This window comes from Brassica napus, chromosome C8 (genome assembly GCF_020379485.1).
Source record: "Brassica napus cultivar Da-Ae chromosome C8, Da-Ae, whole genome shotgun sequence".
NCBI lineage: Eukaryota > Viridiplantae > Streptophyta > Magnoliopsida > Brassicales > Brassicaceae > Brassica > Brassica napus.
In genome coordinates this window covers 47,807,669-47,825,909 of record NC_063451.1, presented here as the reverse complement: position 1 = coordinate 47,825,909, position 18,241 = coordinate 47,807,669, and the positions used below count along the sequence as shown (strand labels likewise).

At 39.5% G+C, this 18,241-nt stretch overlaps 4 protein-coding genes across 6 annotated transcripts; 2 read left to right on the top strand and 2 right to left on the bottom strand.

Annotated features, from left to right (window-relative positions):
- The first annotated feature begins 86 nt into the window (after nt 1–86).
- Nucleotides 87–4,288, top strand: LOC106418201 (biotin carboxylase, chloroplastic). Its single transcript, XM_013858859.3, has 17 exons — nt 87–216; nt 300–370; nt 604–944; nt 1,023–1,164; nt 1,236–1,334; nt 1,428–1,484; nt 1,690–1,761; nt 1,850–1,939; nt 2,039–2,098; nt 2,333–2,518; nt 2,613–2,705; nt 2,778–2,859; nt 2,950–3,056; nt 3,187–3,262; nt 3,349–3,395; nt 3,488–3,550; nt 3,926–4,288. The coding sequence occupies exons 2-17, from the start codon at nt 323–325 to the stop codon at nt 3,971–3,973; spliced, it is 1,611 nt and encodes a 536-aa protein (XP_013714313.1). The 5' UTR covers nt 87–216; nt 300–322; the 3' UTR covers nt 3,974–4,288.
- A 142-nt stretch (nt 4,289–4,430) lies between these two features.
- On the top strand, nt 4,431–7,187 carry LOC106418198 (pentatricopeptide repeat-containing protein At1g10270). Its single transcript, XM_013858856.3, has one exon. It carries the CDS (start codon nt 4,519–4,521, stop codon nt 7,051–7,053), a length of 2,535 nt encoding a protein of 844 aa, XP_013714310.1. The 5' UTR covers nt 4,431–4,518; the 3' UTR covers nt 7,054–7,187.
- A 10-nt stretch (nt 7,188–7,197) lies between these two features.
- On the bottom strand, nt 7,198–14,468 carry LOC106418199 (putative protease Do-like 14). 3 transcript variants are annotated; one of them, XR_007327295.1, is made up of 8 exons: nt 13,874–14,197; nt 13,588–13,807; nt 13,315–13,436; nt 8,918–9,129; nt 8,753–8,834; nt 8,525–8,685; nt 8,360–8,441; nt 7,198–8,165 (listed from the first exon to the last, which is right to left on the bottom strand). XR_007327295.1 is itself a non-coding variant. In XM_013858858.3 (7 exons), exons 1-6 carry the CDS (start codon nt 14,147–14,149, stop codon nt 8,533–8,535), a joined length of 1,065 nt encoding a protein of 354 aa, XP_013714312.1. In that variant the 5' UTR covers nt 14,150–14,196; the 3' UTR covers nt 8,198–8,441; nt 8,525–8,532. The 3 variants fall into 3 exon arrangements, 2 of the variants coding, with proteins under 2 accessions (XP_013714312.1, XP_013714311.1); XM_013858858.3 differs by lacking the exon at nt 7,198–8,165 and having other exon boundaries at nt 8,198–8,441; nt 13,874–14,196; XM_013858857.3 differs by lacking the exons at nt 7,198–8,165; nt 8,360–8,441; nt 8,525–8,685; nt 8,753–8,834; nt 8,918–9,129 and adding an exon at nt 9,410–12,084 and having other exon boundaries at nt 13,874–14,468.
- Nucleotides 14,469–15,433: 965 nt separating this feature from the next.
- LOC106418696 (pentatricopeptide repeat-containing protein At1g02370, mitochondrial) lies at nt 15,434–16,384 on the bottom strand. Its single transcript, XM_013859447.3, has 2 exons — nt 16,008–16,384; nt 15,434–15,895 (listed from the first exon to the last, which is right to left on the bottom strand). Exons 1-2 carry the CDS (start codon nt 16,341–16,343, stop codon nt 15,614–15,616), a joined length of 618 nt encoding a protein of 205 aa, XP_013714901.1. The 5' UTR covers nt 16,344–16,384; the 3' UTR covers nt 15,434–15,613.
- Nucleotides 16,385–18,241: the final 1,857 nt, after the last annotated feature.

The window sequence follows — 18,241 nt, the reverse complement described above, 5'->3', positions numbered from 1 at the left end:
AAGGTTCTAAAAACCCAGCCCAGAGGATAGGACATAACATTAACGGTCCAGCCCAAATGTAACATGATTTTCTTACCAAAGCGTCTGGTGTTGTTGTAAGAAAAGTAAAATAAATTTGACTTTCTGAGTTGTCAAATTAGATTCAGTTCAGTCTCTCACTCAATCTCCCCTAGTTTACATCGAAACACTTGTCCTGGGAGAGAAAAACAAAGAAAGGTATGAAGCTTTCTCCGTGTCTTTCTTCTTCTTCTTCGTCTTGCACTGTTGATGAGATTCTGCTTCCTCTGTAATTCAATCAGGATCTGCTTCCTCTTATCCGGCAATGGACGCTTCAATGATTACTAATCCTAAATCCATTGTCTCCCTTCCCGTAAGTACACAAAACTCCCAATCTCCATTCGATTCTGCTCATCCATTAGTTTTGAATCGATACACTGTTTAGTTTGCTGATTTTGAAACTTCAAAATTCGAACTTAATACTTCCCATTTGATTATCTCCTGAAAAAAATATTTATAATTGATTGGTAACTGTAACACTGCATACTTGTTTGTTATTCTTATGGAATCATTATTCATAACATTATCCTTATGTATATATACTAGTCTTTGTTCATGGGGAGGTCGGGAGGTAGCATTAGAAGTTCCCAATGTAATGTCACGATGGGACAAGCGGTTAGCTTCCCGAGCCAAAAAACCAAAACTTTGAAAGTTAGCCGGAACGTGAAGAGAAGGAGTGGTGGTGGTGGTGCGTTTGCTGCTACTTGCAGCAGTGGGGATAAGATTCTTGTGGCTAACAGAGGTGAAATCGCTGTCCGTGTTATCCGAACTGCTCACGAAATGGGGATCCCTTGTGTTGCTGTTTACTCCACTATAGACAAAGATGCACTCCATGTGAAGTTGGCTGATGAAGCTGTTTGTATTGGTGAAGCTCCAAGCAACCAGTCGTAAGTTTGTTCCCTTCTTCATATGCTTGATGATTAGGAAGAAGAAATTTAGCCTTTTTAACTCTGAATTGTGTGCAGGTATTTGTTGATACCGAATGTTCTGTCAGCTGCGATTAGCAGAGGATGTACGATGCTCCATCCTGGATATGGATTCCTTGCGGAGAACGCTCTTTTTGTAGAGATGTGTAGAGAACACAGGATCAACTTCATTGGACCAAATGTAAGTTTTGTTTTTAATTGCAGAATATAGGAAAAGAAAATGCTCTCTAATGGGATTATCTGCATTTGCAGCCTGATAGTATCCGTGTCATGGGTGACAAATCAACTGCCAGGGAGACAATGAAAAATGCAGGTGTTCCTACTGTACCAGGGAGTGATGGATTATTGCAGGTAATTATAGAATATTCAGTTATGCATTTCAAGTTGAGTAGTACTAAAGGGTCTCTTGGAACTTTAATGCATTGAAATTTATTATTTTTACAGAGCACAGAAGAAGGAGTCAGGCTTGCCAATGAGATTGGATACCCTGTAATGATCAAGGTAAACTATTTATTTTCTGTGGTACCTAAGGAGCAGTTCAGTTTTTTTTTTTTTCATGTTACGTATTACATTGATTCTCACTTAGGATTTGCTTAAATAGGCGTCAGCTGAAGCTTTTGTCTTTCTTTTAGAAAACTACCTCTGTAATTTTTATAATGTTTCACTGAGTAGTGAATCTCACAAATGGTCTCTTTGTGGTTTCTAGGCAACAGCAGGTGGTGGTGGACGTGGAATGCGTCTTGCTAATGAACCTTCAGAGTTTGTGAAACTGTTGCAGGTTTGAAAATCAAGGCAAACTATACCATAAAAGATCTGTAAGATTTTTTTAACAACCTTTAATTTTGACTTAATTTGTTGTTCTGCAGCAAGCAAAGAGTGAGGCCGCTGCTGCTTTTGGAAATGATGGAGTTTATCTGGAGAAGTACGTTCAAAATCCCCGTCATATTGAGTTCCAGGTATACATCTGTCTTTTTCTAGACTTCCACTAAGCAAAAATATTTTTAAATCTTTAGTGTGCTATCAACTGTTCTCATCTAACTGCTGTTGGTTTTTAGATTCTTGCAGATAAATTTGGTAATGTTGTTCACTTTGGCGAGCGTGACTGCAGCATCCAGGTATCATTTCCAGTATCAACTTTTGTTGCTTTGTCATCTTCAGAACAAAAGAAAAACTGATCACTTAGTATATATACAGCTTCTTACTACTGATCTTTCCAAATATAGCGCACATAATGTTCTCTTTAGTAGTTGATAAGACGCAAATGCAAAAAAATAATTGAACTTGTGTTACAGTCTTACAGACCTATGAGTGTTGCTTTCTCGTCCAACTAAATCTTCTCTTGACCACAGAGACGTAACCAAAAGTTGCTGGAAGAAGCACCTTCTCCCGCACTGACCCCTGAGCTGCGTAAAGCCATGGGTGATGCAGCAGTGGCAGCAGCAGCGTCCATTGGTTACATTGGTGTTGGTACCGTGGAGTTTCTTTTGGATGAGAGAGGTTCCTTCTATTTCATGGAAATGAACACTAGAATCCAGGTTTGTTAAGTTATCATAAATCTTTCTTCTAATCTTGGAAGTATTTGAAGCTTAATGAGTGGCTGGCTACCCTTTTTGGGGGTTTGATATATAGGTGGAGCACCCTGTGACGGAGATGATTTACTCCGTTGATTTGATTGAAGAACAGATTCGTGTTGCAATGGGAGAGAAACTGCGTTATACACAGGTATGACTGGTGTCCAGCATTATGATCTTTGATAGAAAAAACTCTTCAATCTGGAATAATTTTCTTTAACAGGATGAGATTGTGCTTAGGGGACATTCTATTGAATGTCGTATCAATGCAGAAGACCCATTTAAAGGATTCAGACCTGGACCTGGTATGTTATTACACCGCTTATATGCTACAATTTACCAACTGTTAGCTAATGACTTTTTGATTAAAAAATGTATTTCTGTGACAATAACAGGAAGGATAACATCGTATCTGCCATCTGGAGGTCCTTTTGTTAGGATGGATAGCCATGTATATCCAGACTATGTCGTTCCTCCAAGCTATGATTCTCTTCTTGGAAAGGTATATTTCACTCTGCCTTTTTTCTTTCTTTCTAGATTGGTTGTTTAAGGACATCACAGTAGACTAGCATCATATATCACTTTGCACTGGTTTCTTTTGACATTTATGGTGTATCTTTTATTCGTTTTAGCTTATTGTATGGGCTCCAACGAGGGAAAGGGCGATCGAGCGGATGAAGCGTGCACTTAATGACACTATTATTACAGGTATTCCGTGGATTGTCTGATTCTCTACTTTTTCTTTTGTTGCACTTGTGATGAAATGTTGTCAAATTTTTTTGTTCTTTCGTCAGGGGTTCCCACCACCATTGAGTACCACAAGCTTATCCTTGAAGTTGAGGTGCGTGAAAGAACTAGTTAGCTGTACTCTTTGGAAGATCTTTAATTATGAAAGTATTGGATTTTTTATGTTATTTACACACTTGTTAACAGGATTTCAAAAACGGAAAAGTTGATACAGCTTTCATCCCCAAGCATGAAGAGGAATTAGCAGAGGTACATTCAGTTTATCTCTGATCTGAACCAAATCTATGTCTTATAGTTTTCATATGGTGCGCTTCGGAATGTTTAAGCTTGACAGGAAAATCTTCAAATCATGATGTGAACTTATAGCGCTTTTCGTTCGATTTTGTAAAGTATTGTAGTGTGATATCTGGTTACTGAACATGTGAATATGATGAGTGATTATTCCATAGAATTGATAGTCTAAGCCTCCAAGGTAATATAGACGTTCTTACTGAGATTTCTATGAGCTTGCACATGAGAGATCCAGTGTCTGTTTTAATCTCTTAGTTTTTTTCCAGTTATGTTGCCTTACTCTGAATTGTGGGATCTATTCTAAAACTTGTGGTAAATGCTATATGTGTGCAGCCTCATGAAATTGTACCAGTGAAAGATTTGACAAATGTAGCTGCTTAGAGTTCATCAGTTCTTACATGAAAAACACATGGGGAATCAATTATGGCAATGCCCGCAAAGTCCTCTTACCTGGGTGTCTTCCTCGTCTTGTGATGTTATGCAACAGAGCTTCACATGGTTTCGGCTATAGTTGTGTTTTTTTTCGTTGATGGTATTTACAGTACTTCATTCCAGAACTACAAGACCATTTCAAGTATTTTCTAAGTTCTTTTTGTTATTAGTTTAAATGAACCAAACTCCAAACATGAAATCATTATGAACACAATGTCCTTCTTTTGGTATTATGCAATACAGAGTCATCTGGCAAGTTTAGTATGATGTTGATAGCTAAACATAAATATAATTTGCTTATCAACATCAGATTAGCGTCTTTCTACTCCTCTCTCGAATACTAGTACACGTGTAACCAAACACCCATTCAGTAAAACGGTGCCGTTTATGATGGATTATCCGCGTTCATTTCAGCTCAAAAGGGTTTAAGCCACATCACTATCTTGTTTCGGCTTCGTCTCACTCTTAGAACCCTAACTTTTTTCCCCTCAGCCATGTCTCTCCGTCACCTCCTTCGCCGTTCCTCCCTTTCGCAATGTCTCTGTTCCAGCCGATTCCTTATTCCGATCTCACACATCCAGCAACGCCTCTTCACCATCTCAATCTCCCCAGCTAATGAAGATCCGGCGACGACCAATCAAGATTCCCCTCCGATCACCTACCCACAGTTCCCTCTCCGAACCGCATCCTTCTCATCAGCCGAAGAAGCCGCCGCCGAGCGCCGCCGCCGCAAACGCCGCCTCCGAATCGAGCCCCCACTCCACGCCCTCCGCCGCGACCCCTCATCCCCTCCCCCGAGACGCGACCCCAACGCCCCCCGCCTCCCCGACTCAACCTCCTCCCTCGTCGGCGCGCGTCTCAACCTCCACAACAGAGTCCAATCCCTGATCCGAGCCTCCGACCTCGACGCCGCCTCGAAACTCGCGCGCCAGTCCGTCTACTCCAGCACCCGCCCCACCGTCTTCACCTGCAACGCCATCGTCGCCGCCATGTACAGATCCAAGCGCTACGCCGATTCGATCTCCCTCTTCGAGTACTTCTTCAAGCAGTCCAACATCGTCCCCAACGTCGTCTCCTACAACCAGATCATCAACGCTCACTGCGACGAAGGACACGTGGAAGAGGCTCTCGAGGTGTACCGTTACATACTGGCGAACGCTCCTTTCGCTCCTTCGTCGGTTACGTATAGGCATTTGACGAAAGGGTTGGTTCAAGCTGGGAGGATCGGGGAGGCTGTTAGTTTGGTGAGGGAGATGTTGAGCAAAGGCCAAGCTGCTGATTCCGTTGTGTATAGTAATGTTATAAGAGGTTACTTGGATCTTGGGGATTTAGATAAGGCTAATGAGTTTTTCGATGAGTTGAAGAGTAAGTGTACTGTTTACGATGGGATTGTTCATGGTACCTTTATGGAGTATTGGTTTGAGAAAGGGAATGATAAGGAGGGTATGGAGTCTTACCGGTCTTTGTTGGATAAGAAGTTTAGAATGCATCCGCATACTGGGAATGTACTTCTTGAAGTTTTTCTCAAGTATGGTAAAAAGAGTGAGGCTTGGGGTTTGTTTAACGAGATGTTGGATAATCACACTCCTCCTAATATTCTGTCTGTGAACTCTGAGACGATTAGTATAATGGTGAATGAGTGTTTCAAGATGGGGGAGTTTGGTGAAGCTATTGAGACGTTTAAGAAAGTTGGAAGGAATCCGACTTCGAGGCCGTTTGTGATGGATTATTTGGGTTACAGTAACATAGTGACGAGGTTCTGTGAGCACGGGATGTTACCGGAGGCTGAAAGGTTCTTTGCGGAGAGTGTGAGTAAGTCTTTGCCTCCTGATGCTCCGAGTCACAGAGCGATGATTGATGCTTATCTCAAGGCGGAGAGGGTTGAGGATGCTGTCAAGATGTTGAACAGGATGGTGGATGTGAATCTTAGGGTGGTTGCTGAGTTTGGTACGAGGGTGTTTGGTGAGCTGATTAGGAATGGGAAGGTTACGGAATGTGCAGAGGTTTTGACTAAGATGGGAGAGAGGGAACCGAAACCAGATCCTTCGGTTTACGATGTGGTGGTTAGAGGTCTTTGTGAGGGTGATGCACTTGACCAAGCCAAGGATATAGTTAGTCAGATGGTTGGATATGGTGTTGGGGTTGCTCCTGTACTGAGGGAGTTAATCATAGAGACTTTTGAGAAAGCAGGACGTCGTGAGGAGATTGAGAAAACCTTGAACACGGTTAGCCGTCCTGTTAGAAACTCTAGCCAATCTGGTTACACTGCACCTAGGGTACCTGCAGTGTTGGGAGTCACACCTGCAGCTCCTCAGCAACCTAGAGACAGGGTCCCATGGACGAGCCATGGCGCAAGCATTCCAAATTCAGGTGGGGCCAGTGGAACTGTAGGTCAAACAGCAGGAGGAACTTACAAGGCTAATAATGGCCAGAATCCTTCATGGTCCAATACTTCTGTTAACCAGCAGCAAAAATCATGGTCTAATCAGACGGCAGTGCAACAGCCACCATCATGGTCGAGTCAAGCACCAGGATATCAACAGCAGCAATCTTGGTCTCAGCAACCGGCATGGTCAAGTCCTTCAGGCCAGCAACAATCATGGTCTAACCAGACGCCTGGTCAGCAGCAACAGTGGGCTAATCAGTACACTGGTCATCAGCAATCATGGTCTAACCAGACAACTGGCCAGCAGAAACCGTGGACTAATCAAAACACCGGTCATCAGCAATATCAGAACACTGGCCATCATCAGCAACCGTGGGGTAATCAGACGCCTGGACAGCAGCAACAGTGGACTAATCAGACAGCTGGCCAGCATTCAGCGTGGACAGGACAGCAGCAACAATGGTCTAATCAGACAGCTAGCCCTCAGCAGTCTCAGTGGTCAAATCCCTCGTCAGGACAGGTGGCTAATCAAGCACAGTGGTCAAACTCTGGGAATAGTCATCTTCCTCAACGACAGGAGACAGAGTCCTCCCACGGGTGGCAAGATGGAGAAGACAAAAAGGTAGTTGAATCGAGCAACTAGTTCGACAGCTATTACTTCTGCTCATCTTCCTTGTGACTTTATAGTAATTTTCCTTTTGCTTTGTGGCTCTCAATTTTTGCAAACTCTGGTATTTATTAAAGATCAAAAAAATAATCTAATACGTTTTCCTGATAGTTTGACCTTGATCAAACTTGTATAATTTTATTTTTCCAAAAAGCACAGATGTTCATAATCTATAACTGTAGATTAAGCTCTGCAGGAGCAAAACTCTTCTTACATACAAAAGGCTCGACGACCTTTACATTTTATTTCTAGAAACAAAGAAAGCTACTAAAGAAGTCCTATGTATACATCTTGTAGAAGAATCTCATCTAATCAACTGTTTTATCAAAACCCCATGACTGTAGAGCTCACATTCATGAGAGGAGCAAGCTTCCTAGCAAAAAGAAAGCATAAAGAAGTTTGTTCTCCATTGTAAACACAATCCGTCTCGTTTTTCCTTATCGACTGTAAAAGCCTTTCTGTGATATTATCTGCAGCATACGTAGCTGGATGCGGACCGCCAATGGACCAATCAACCCACGTCACACTTCTGTTGGCGTTCACTGAACCGTGAAACATGTTCAAGAAGTAATGCTCGTCAGGGTTTTCTATGTTCATCTTTGTGTGGAGATCCAAAGCCAAGGCAGTGTTCCTCGACTTACAGATTATGTTCAAAATCGGACCATAAAGTAACTCCATCAGGTTGGCAACCATGTTCCACCATTCGATCTGTTCAATCCACTGATTCAGACACTTTACCCTCGAGACAAATTTCATTGACAAGAGTGGTGTTGAGGGTGATGAGATCTGGAACATGTTCACTTTGGACCATACAACCAACTAACTCCACAGCTTCAGAGACTCTGCCCTCGAGACGTAATCCATTGAGGAGCGTGTTAAATGTGACCCAAAGTGACCAAGTTTCAACACCTTTCCAAAAACAGCAAAAGCAGAAGAGATTTTTGCAGAGAGCTAACATGAGATGATGATAGGACGGGATCATGGATTGGAAGAGATCAACAGCATCATCCTTTTTGATATTGACGACCCCACTTCTCTACCATCACCGGGAACAGAGAAATAGTGCGATACTTGGAGTAAAAGCTTCTCTGTGATTTGGAGAAGACAACAGAAAACCCGGTTCGATAATCATATATATAACCCGGTTCAAACTTTTTTTTGTTTTTTTAAGTACAATACGTATTCTAGATTTGTTCTTTCCTACTTCAATAGAAAACCGGGTTCAATAATCATATATGTAAATCCAGTTAGGTAATCATTTATCAAAACCTCGGTACACTACCAGTATTTCAATAGATCGCCACAAAAGAACAGTCTATACGTTCTGCAACATCAAGCCCCCATCCTATTACTTTGCAAGAAACCTGAAAAAAATCAGCAGATAAAAGTTTATTCAGCGCATATTTGTTCCTAACGTTACAAGTAAAACCTAAAAAGCAAAACACACCTTTCATTTCAATCCTCACACAACCACCTTCTTTCCTTCATCACTTTCAAAACAGTACCAATCGGGATTGCAAACCCAACACCAACTTCTGCTTCCCCATGCCCGCAGTTCAAGCCGATAACTTCACCCTCAAGGTTTACAAGGGCACCTCCAGAGCTCCCCTACAAATAGTAAAACGTCATCAAAATTAATACAAGTATAAACACAAACAGAAGTTACAAAAGCTACCTCATGCAACCAACAATCTGTTTGTAGATACACTTTGCATTTCCCTTCTAGACGTAAAACATGTTGTGAGCGTTTAAGGCAACTTGAAAAAAAAGACACAAAACGAAATTTATCAGATACATCAAAGAAAAAAAAAACAGCAAAATATTGAAACACAAAACTCACCTGATTATTCCCATTGAAAATGTGTTGGCATATCCTAAAGGGTTGCCAACCGACAAGACAAAGTCTCCAACAGCAAGAAGACTCGAACTGCCAAACTTGGCAGGAGAGAGCGACACTGGCGACTCGATCTTGACTAGTGCAAGATCGTAGTCCAGGTCATAGTCAGCAACTGCTCCTACGAACGTCTGACCAAGGCTCGTGGTTATCATAACCTATCATTTTAACCAACAGCAACTTTACCAAACAAATCCATACATAAATCCACAGAGCTGTGTTTTAAAAGGCGATCTCCTTTTGCGCCAAGGCGCAAGGCGCACCGGGGCGATGGCCCTAACGCCTCAGTCCTCTAAGGCGAGCCCTAGTTCCTCAAGGCGCTCGCCATGGTGCGCCATTGGCTTAAATATAAGCGCCTTTGAACCTCTTAAGGCGCGCCTTGTAGTCAGAGCCGGTCCTAACTTTTTGGTGGCTAGAAGCGAGTAAAAAAAAAAAGACTGGTTCAAAAAAAAAATTTCAACTGATTGTTTTTAAACAACTAAATAAAAAGTGTTAAACAAAAACATTTAAAAACATGAAAACCAATACATTACTGCTGAAATATGATTCTTCTTGCATTTCTTCCTGTAAACTCATTCATCAAGTTTGTTTAATCAAGCTTTTCAGCCATATCCCTTTCAATTGATAACATTGACAATCCATTAAGCCTCTCTTGTGACATACTCGACCGTAGATACGATTTTATGAGTTTCAGCTTTGAAAAACTTCTCTCTGCTGAGGCAACGGAAACAGGAATTGTCATCATTATACGATATGCTGTCCATGTGTTTGGATAACAACTTTCCCTCCTTTTCAAAAACTCCAATATTCCAGCAGCCTTCGTAATACCTTCAGGCAAACCCCCTCTCAAAAGCTTCAGCTCCAAAAACAAATCATCACCATCAATATCAGAACAATTACCATGCTTCAGAAAAACTTCAAGGTTAGCACAAGAAACCATCAGCTTGTCATCTTCAGCTAGCTTCAGTTTTTTGAAGTCGAATAAGAATCCAAAAGTCTTTTCATAACCTTGAAGTTGATCAAACCTTGTCTCCAGAGAAACCAAACCTTGATCCACAATTTTGATGAAGTAGTTGATCCTAAAATCTTCTTCAGGTGTTAGCACCACAACTTCTCCAACTTTATCTGGCTCTTCCCCATAAAACTGTTTTCTTTTAGTAGGACGTTTTGCTTTTTTAGAGAACATAGGATCAATTTCCATTTCAGTAGCAATCCTTTCAGCTTCTCTCTTGGCTTTTTGAAAGCCTGTTTCTCTATAATCCTTAAAAAAAGAAACAAGTCCTTTCACTTGAGCAATAGCAATATCAATATCCATATCTTCTGACTGCAGGATCTTGCTTACTTTGTTAACAACAAACAAAAGCTCATACCAAATAATCATTCCAAACACAAACTCAAAGTTTCCAATTCTGTGGGTATCACTCATGGCAAGAGACTCAGCCTCACTTCTTGTTTTCGGATTGTCACTATTATCTGCCAAGTAAAACAGTGCTTCTCGTATCTTAGGAGCTTGAAACCGTATTGCTTTGATACTGTTGATGCGACTCTCCCAACGAGTTTGTGAAAATGGCTTAACTGTAATACCATTCACAATCTCCTTAAAAATATCACAATTATTTGTTGAAGAGGAAAACAAACAGTAGATGCGTTGAACAACACCAAAAAATAATACTGCTATGTCTGACGAGCAAGCAATATCTGAAAGCGCAAGATTCAAACTATGGCAACCACACGGTGTGTAAACTGCTCGTGGATTAATTTCCAGCAATCTCTTTTGTACTCCTTTATGTTTACCTTTCATGTTTGACCCATTATCATAGCCTTGCCCTCTAATGTCATCAATACTCAATCCCAAATCAGCCAATACATCCTGAAGGGTGCCAAAAAGACCTTCACCAGTTTTGTCTTTAGTTACCAAAAATGTCAAAAAGAACTCTTCGATCTTTGGTGAGGTCTCAGAAATATCTACACATCGGATGACCAGGGACATCTGTTCTGTGTTGCTGATATCAGGAGTACAATCAAGAATAACTGAATAGTATTTTGCACAACGGATCTTCTTTAAGATCATTTTTTTGATCTCACTCCCAAGCATCTCTATCAACTCATTCTGAATTTTGTAACTCAGATAATGATAACGAGTTTCATGTGTTTCAATTCGTCTAATGTGCTCTTTCATCACTTCATCAAAATCTGCAAATACTTCAATCATACCCAAGAAATTTCCATTGCCAGCAACACGAATCTTATCACTCCTTCCACGAAATGCCATATTCTGTTTAGCAAGGCCTTTCACCAGTGCAACTATCCTCAACAATACATCTCTCCAGTATTGTTTCTCTTTGTTAACCTCTTCTTGAATATGTTTGTCAATGGTCTGATTCGTCTTTAGTCTCACTTCTAGCTCTATCCATTGAGTCATGCATATGATATGCTTATGACTTTTTTCATGCTCCTTTAGCATTTTTGAAAGATTTCTCCAATCATTGTATCCACTGGTTGCAATCTGACTAGCATTTCTGTCTTGGGTGAACAGTTTACAACAGAAACAAAAGAACTTATCTTTTACTTTGGAGTAAACTAACCATTGTCTATCTTGCTTCTCTCCATTTCTTATTTCTCTTGTATAAGAAGAATGAGAAAAACATCTACCAACATGATCTCTTGGAAAATGATAATCAATTGGTAGCCGCATTGTTGGACCTTTCTCAACAAGAAAATCTCTCATTCTGTTATCAACTTTTTTCCAGTTTCCAGGATCATCGACATCTCCACTTATCTGATATTCTTTAACACCATCCATTTTCTCTTCTTCGTCCTTATTCCCAGTCTCTCTTTTGCTTTCACTACCACCACCACCATCACTCTTATTATTATTCATGTTCTGAGTCATATCCAAATTCTCTTCGTCCTCATCAGTGTGTATAATATCATCCTCCACATCTTCTATAGTCTCATCTTCTAAAACCTCATCAAGTTTAGGAGTTTCAGTTATTGTAACGTACCTTAACATTGAATTGGCTTGAGATTTTATTAATGCTTCTTGTCTTTTCTTTAATCTTTCTTTTTCAGCACCTCCCATCTCTCTTCTAATTCTTTTAGGACCCATCTTTCTGCAAAGATTAAAAAATCAATGGCTATGCTATAAATAAACACATATATATAATCATGAGTAGAGATATATACATATATATATATACACGCAGATAGAAAATATGAAACCAAAAGAATTATATTACTATATAATTGACTACTTTTCCACAGAACGTCAACTCTAATATATGTATTTAACTCTACAACACCAAAAGAAGTTGACAAGTTTTAAAAGTAACAAACAAAATTGTATTACATAAGTATGAAATAGTGAATTTACCACGTTGGATCAAGAAGAAGAGGACTAGAGGAGATGACAATTCAGTTTACAATTGCAGAAGAAAATAAGCAACGATTCAAGTAATAGGATTATAGGAATTAGGAAGATGATATCAATTAAGGATATGTTCAGACTTTAGAGCTTTACGGCAGCAGTAACTAAAAAAAAGTGATTAATTTTAGGTTTAATGAGAATTTCCTTTTCGTTTACTTAATTTAACTTTATGTAAAGTAAAAAAAAAATTTATTGTGGCTTCAGCGGATCGAACCCGAGACCAGCCACATTTAAATGTTAACACTAAGCCACCATACCACAAAGACACTTACGAAAATGTGGCCGAAATATTTTTATAAATTTGTCGGCCGGAAGCCAGTGCTTGATGGGCTTGGCCCAAGGGCCGGCTCTGCTTGTAGTTTCCGTTAAACACTACTTTGGCGGAACCCTTAAAACATCTTGGAACTCTATCACTACTTTTTCGACCATTTAAATATCCTTAAAACATAATGCTTAGATGTTCAGAGTTATAGGTTTTGTTGGATTTGAGCAATTGAATTTAGTATTTTAGTTTCAAGTTCTTTGTTTTGGTGTTTTGGGGTTTATATATGTGTACATAGCTGACTATATTAGTGTGCATGACTAACTCGTTGCTGACTATATTAGTGTGCATAAATAAGACAGTTTTGTATAGGTGACTGTACTAGTGTTATATATACTATCTTCTGTACGTAACCATAGAAATAGTTACACGTCTGTAGCTAACACGTACACTTCTAACCTAAGAACATCTATCAATGCATATCTAAGTTCCTCTAAAGCTGTATATAACTAAACCACGTTTGAATACATCCTAACCATAAGGCGAGCGCCTTGGAGCGCCATGGCGCATGGCTCCAACCTCCTCGCCTTAGAGCGCCATGCGCCATTTAAAACACAGCCACAGAGTTAACTGAACTTGTAGAGAAGATCTTACCTCCTTTATCTGCGCATGATACACACGACTGACTTGTAACTTTTCCACATCAACAACAGTATGAGCAGTTGTAATGATCAAGCCTTGTTCGCTAAACACAACTCCACTCCCAAACAAACCTCCTGACAAAAATTTAGTATGTAAAGAGAAACAGAGACTGGTCAATTTTCTGATGTGTTCAATTTTCTGTAAATGAGCAGTGGTAATGATCATATCTACTCTCTTACAACAAGAGAACAATAAGCTTAACGACAAGCTAATACTAAACCGTACCTTTGTATGTAGTGAGATTCACAGAGGAAGGAGCGATGATGGCCCCTGCGTTTTTCAGAGAGTCTTTGCCAAAGAAATTGGCATCGGTGGAACTGCTCGTGGAGGAGTTAGATGAGGCGAGACTCGAAGTTGGAAGAGGATCTCCAACGTTGGTTCTTCCAAAGCAAGGTTTGTAGGTTTTCATCAAACCAATGTACTTCCACTCCTTGAAGGAGTCGATCTACAAGGAAAAATAAATTAAATAATTTCAAATATAAACTTAAAATAGGAAAGACAAGAGACAAACCTCTATAGATTTCTGGATCTGACCTCGTTTTTCAAATAGAGCAATCCAGCGATTAAGATCAGGTCTAGATATCTGAAACCCTCCCTCCTTCTCTATCTTTCTCAGAACATCATCACATGAATCAGTTGTTGACTTAAGATTGGCTAGAATGGTTCGTTTCTGAGGAGGAGTGGGAGTGGGAGCGGAGGAGATAGAGGACGCTAGACTCGAATTTGGAAGAGTATTGTTCATGGAAATGCTCCTCCAGGAGGAGAAGGTTCTGAGTAAACGCAGCATCACCGAAACCCTAATTCTATCTCTCTCCGGCGATGGAAGAGTATTGTTTATATTATGGGCTAACTTTCTATTGGGCCTTTTAAAATGATCAAGCCCATAAGACAATATGGTTTTGCCTTTTCTTTTGAGAATTACATCTTGTGTCAGTCACAAAAAATATGTAGGGATGTAATATTATTTTACTGATATTATGTGGTTTATGTATAAACATACCAGTTCTGCGGGTGCAACTAGTCCCAGCACTGTCTTACGGATTTCTCCGAGAGCATCTTGGTCTCCCTCATCAAGATTTTTCTTCAATACTTTGGAATTTCTCGCTCACCGCCTGCCACATCCAGAGGGAGTGGGAAGTGAGTTTGGGTGAAGGTAATCATGAAAAAAGCAAAGTCTCAAGATATATTGGTTTAGACAGCGACAACTCCTTGATAGTGTCATTAGTCATGCACACTAAGACACACATGGTTATAAATCCTTAGTAGCAATGGAACTATCTCTACTTTAAATATCTCCCAGATGAAGTAAACCAACAGTAAAGAACAGCTAAATGGCCAAAAAATCAGCTAGTTGTCTTCATATTTTGTTAAACACGAATTAGTTAAGAGAGTACAAGCTATGGTACCTGAGATAGCCTTCTCAAAAAACACCAAATGGCAGCGCAACTGAAGTTGGGATACCAACCCAAGGAGGAACTTTCCCTTTCAGATATCCTTTATTTATTTCACCTCCACTTTTGGACCTTAGAATCTATGGTATGATTCGAAACAGTTGGAAACATGTATTTCATTTCATGTTTACTAGTCTTAATACCTTAGCGTCCGTGGATTATGTACTAAACGTATTGTGGGAGAAGATTGGCATGATCACTATTCTAAAACGTTATCAGACAATGTCAAGTTGTAGTTTAGTTGGTTTTAAAATGTGAGGTGTTTGTAAGATCACCCGCATTGAGTGTTTAGGGGGGAGGGAGTTCACACGGAAATCAAGAAAAAAATAATAAAATAATTCAATCCTATGAACCCTTCTCTCCTAAAGCTTTTTGGGATGAACCCTTCTCTCCTAAAGTTCATCATTGTAGCGCGGGTCCTACGTGTCGTGGCAGCCCGCGATTGGTCTAATTTTTTTTTTTTCAAAAAGAAAAAAAAAAAAAATTATGAACCCAAGAGGGGTTCATTGATGTGGGTGCTCTAAGTTGATAGGCATAGATGAAACGAAGCTTATAAACATTACGAGGCAACATTTGCATCATCAGAATATAAAAAAGGATGCAAATTTGTTGTGATATTGTAACATGAAAATTTAATATTTATAAGGACTAAACAGAAGAGATACAATTAACTTAAAGAGTTAGTTTTCCAGAGCAAAAGATTATTACATAGATGAGTGACTACAAGAAGGCATGTGAGAGTCGTGCTTCATTCATTAAAAGTTTTAAAACACACACCAAACAGCTTGAAAGAACTAAATTCACTTGAGAACATTCCAATTATCATCACACTTAGGGAACTTGAGAACATGTGTTCTTGCCCCCGAAGTCTGACTCTCTTCTTTAACCCGGAACCAATACAAGAGCTTCAAGTAAGCAGGGCGGTTTTTGGCTTCAGCGTCCATCTCATCGAAATTTGGCTCTACTTTGTCAAAGTAGGCTAAAGCCGCTTCTGCTCCTTTAAGCTCGCCCAGAAGATCCACAAAAAGCTCAAGTTGGGAGGGAGAAAACACCATCTTCTTTTTATCCATCCACCTAAAGATCTACACACAACACAAATAAAAAAAAAAATTGATTTAAAACAGAAGAACCAGACTTTGTTTCTCTAATTTAATATTCCATCAGACATACATACATACATACATACATACATACCTCAAGGGAGTTTTCAGGCTTGTGGTTCTTGAGAAGTTTGGCCCACCTGAAAAGATCCTCCTGATCTACAAAAACGCCCTTATTCTCTTCTTCCCTTATGATGAGATCTATGGTCTCAACCCTAAGAGACTTCAGCTTCTGAAACACCTTCCTCTTCTCCACTTTCACTTTCTCTGGCTTTTTCGGACCAGAGCTCTCCTTCTCAACCTTGATCGGACCAGAGCTCTCAGCGCCAGATGAAAACGGCGCAGCCACCGTTGTGCAAGCCATCTTCCACTTACGACCGTTCGAAGTTAGCGGGGCAGCGATTTTCTTCCAGAGCTGAAGAGAAGCCATGCGGCAGATATTATTTCTTCTTGTTGCAAACCCTAAACCCTATTTTATTTTTCGTATATATCATCTCACCTCTCATTCTGGGCCTTTCACAACTCTCGCTATTGCTCGGCCCGTTTGTCAAAAGAATAGTTCAAACACTGCATATGTCACCTTTTCTTTTTTTTTTTTTCTGGAATAAACTTCGACAGTCAAAGCATTGAAACATGGATTATTTTTTGGATTCACGGATAAACTGTTTTGCACTTGCTAATTTTTTTTATACATGATAAAACACACGCAAGTGACAATTCTATTAAGAGTGATACATGTCTCTAGCACTATTTCTGTTTTCTAATCTTTTTACACATGATAAACACATATGTCAATGACACTTACATAAGCGGCACATGTCTCCACCATCATTTCTGTTCTTTTTTGTTTTGTTTATCAATCCATATCCTTCGTTTTATCGTCGAGCGCAGCTCTTGTGCCAACAAGCTTGAAATAGTCCAAACCAACGTTGCTCGTGTACCAAACGACCAAGTTTGGAAGGCGGCATAATCGCCCATTAAGCAGCTGGATGTGGCTAAACAGCCATTAGACCAGAGATATCAGTTTTAAAACCGACAAAACTTACCGATGATCTCAAATATATCAGAAAACATGATGTTGGTCAGTAAAACTTGGACAACTCCATAATCGTAACAAGAGTCACTAACCTGCCTGAATTTGAAAATATTATTCTCGTAAGCTCATTTGACCCTAAAGTTAGGACTATAGCTAAAATTATGGGCCAAGCTAAAACTCATGACTGACACAAGAGTCACTAATTTGAGTAACAAGACTGGAATATGCGTGGATATATCCGAAGATGGACCAGCCATACTAGTTTAATCTATAAAAACCAATAACTCAACCCATCCAAACAAAAGCCTACAGACCAATAACTCAACGCATCTTTGTCAACACATTCAATTCAGCTACACGTTTATAGGAGTACAAATACTTATAAAATTACGAACAGAAAAATATAAATACACTATTTACATAAATATATATATATATATATATATATATATATATATACACACACACTAAAGATGAAGAATTGATCAGCCATTTTCATATACTATACGCTGATGTAGTAGGTAGTGATGGAGCTAGAAATATTTCTGAATAGGGCCATAATATATAACTTTAATAGTTAGATTAGACTACAAATTTTGTTTCTCCACATGTTTCCCTCTGCCTCCGCCACAGCATCACTTTCCAAAGAAAGTCATGGCTTTTCTGATTGCGTTAGGGAGCTTACAGACTACTTAATAATGTGCTTGTTTTTAGTAAATTTTATGCTTACTTTAATTTTTATTCTAGAGTTTGAGATAAATATATTTTAGTAACATATGGAATCAAATAAATTCTATAAATTTTATACATATATTACCATAATCACAAACTGGAATGCTTTAAAATTATGGATGGAAAACATTGAATTTTTAGATATAACATACACTACAAAACATGTTGGCGCAAAGAAACTTCTCTTTTTTTTTTGGCTAAGAAAATTGAGAGTTTACTACAATGTAGCTTTTCTATACAAAAACAATCCCTGGCAAAAAAAGATTAAAAACAGGTTATGAATAAACCGAAGTCAAAGGGAAACATGATTCCACAGTGACAAGCATACGAAGGACCTATGACTTATTGACTTCAAATAAGCCAAAAGGACATGAGGGAGTTAAATTTCTTGCGCTTCCTCAGCACGAAGATGGTGTTGATCACTTGCCTATTGATGTCCTTGAAGGTAGTCAAAGACGGGATCAATGTTTGGTTGTGAAAGTTGTTGTTCCTCTGTCTCCAAATAGAGTGGAACAGAGCTTGAGAGACTATTGATTTTAGCACCACCGGAGATGAAGTTA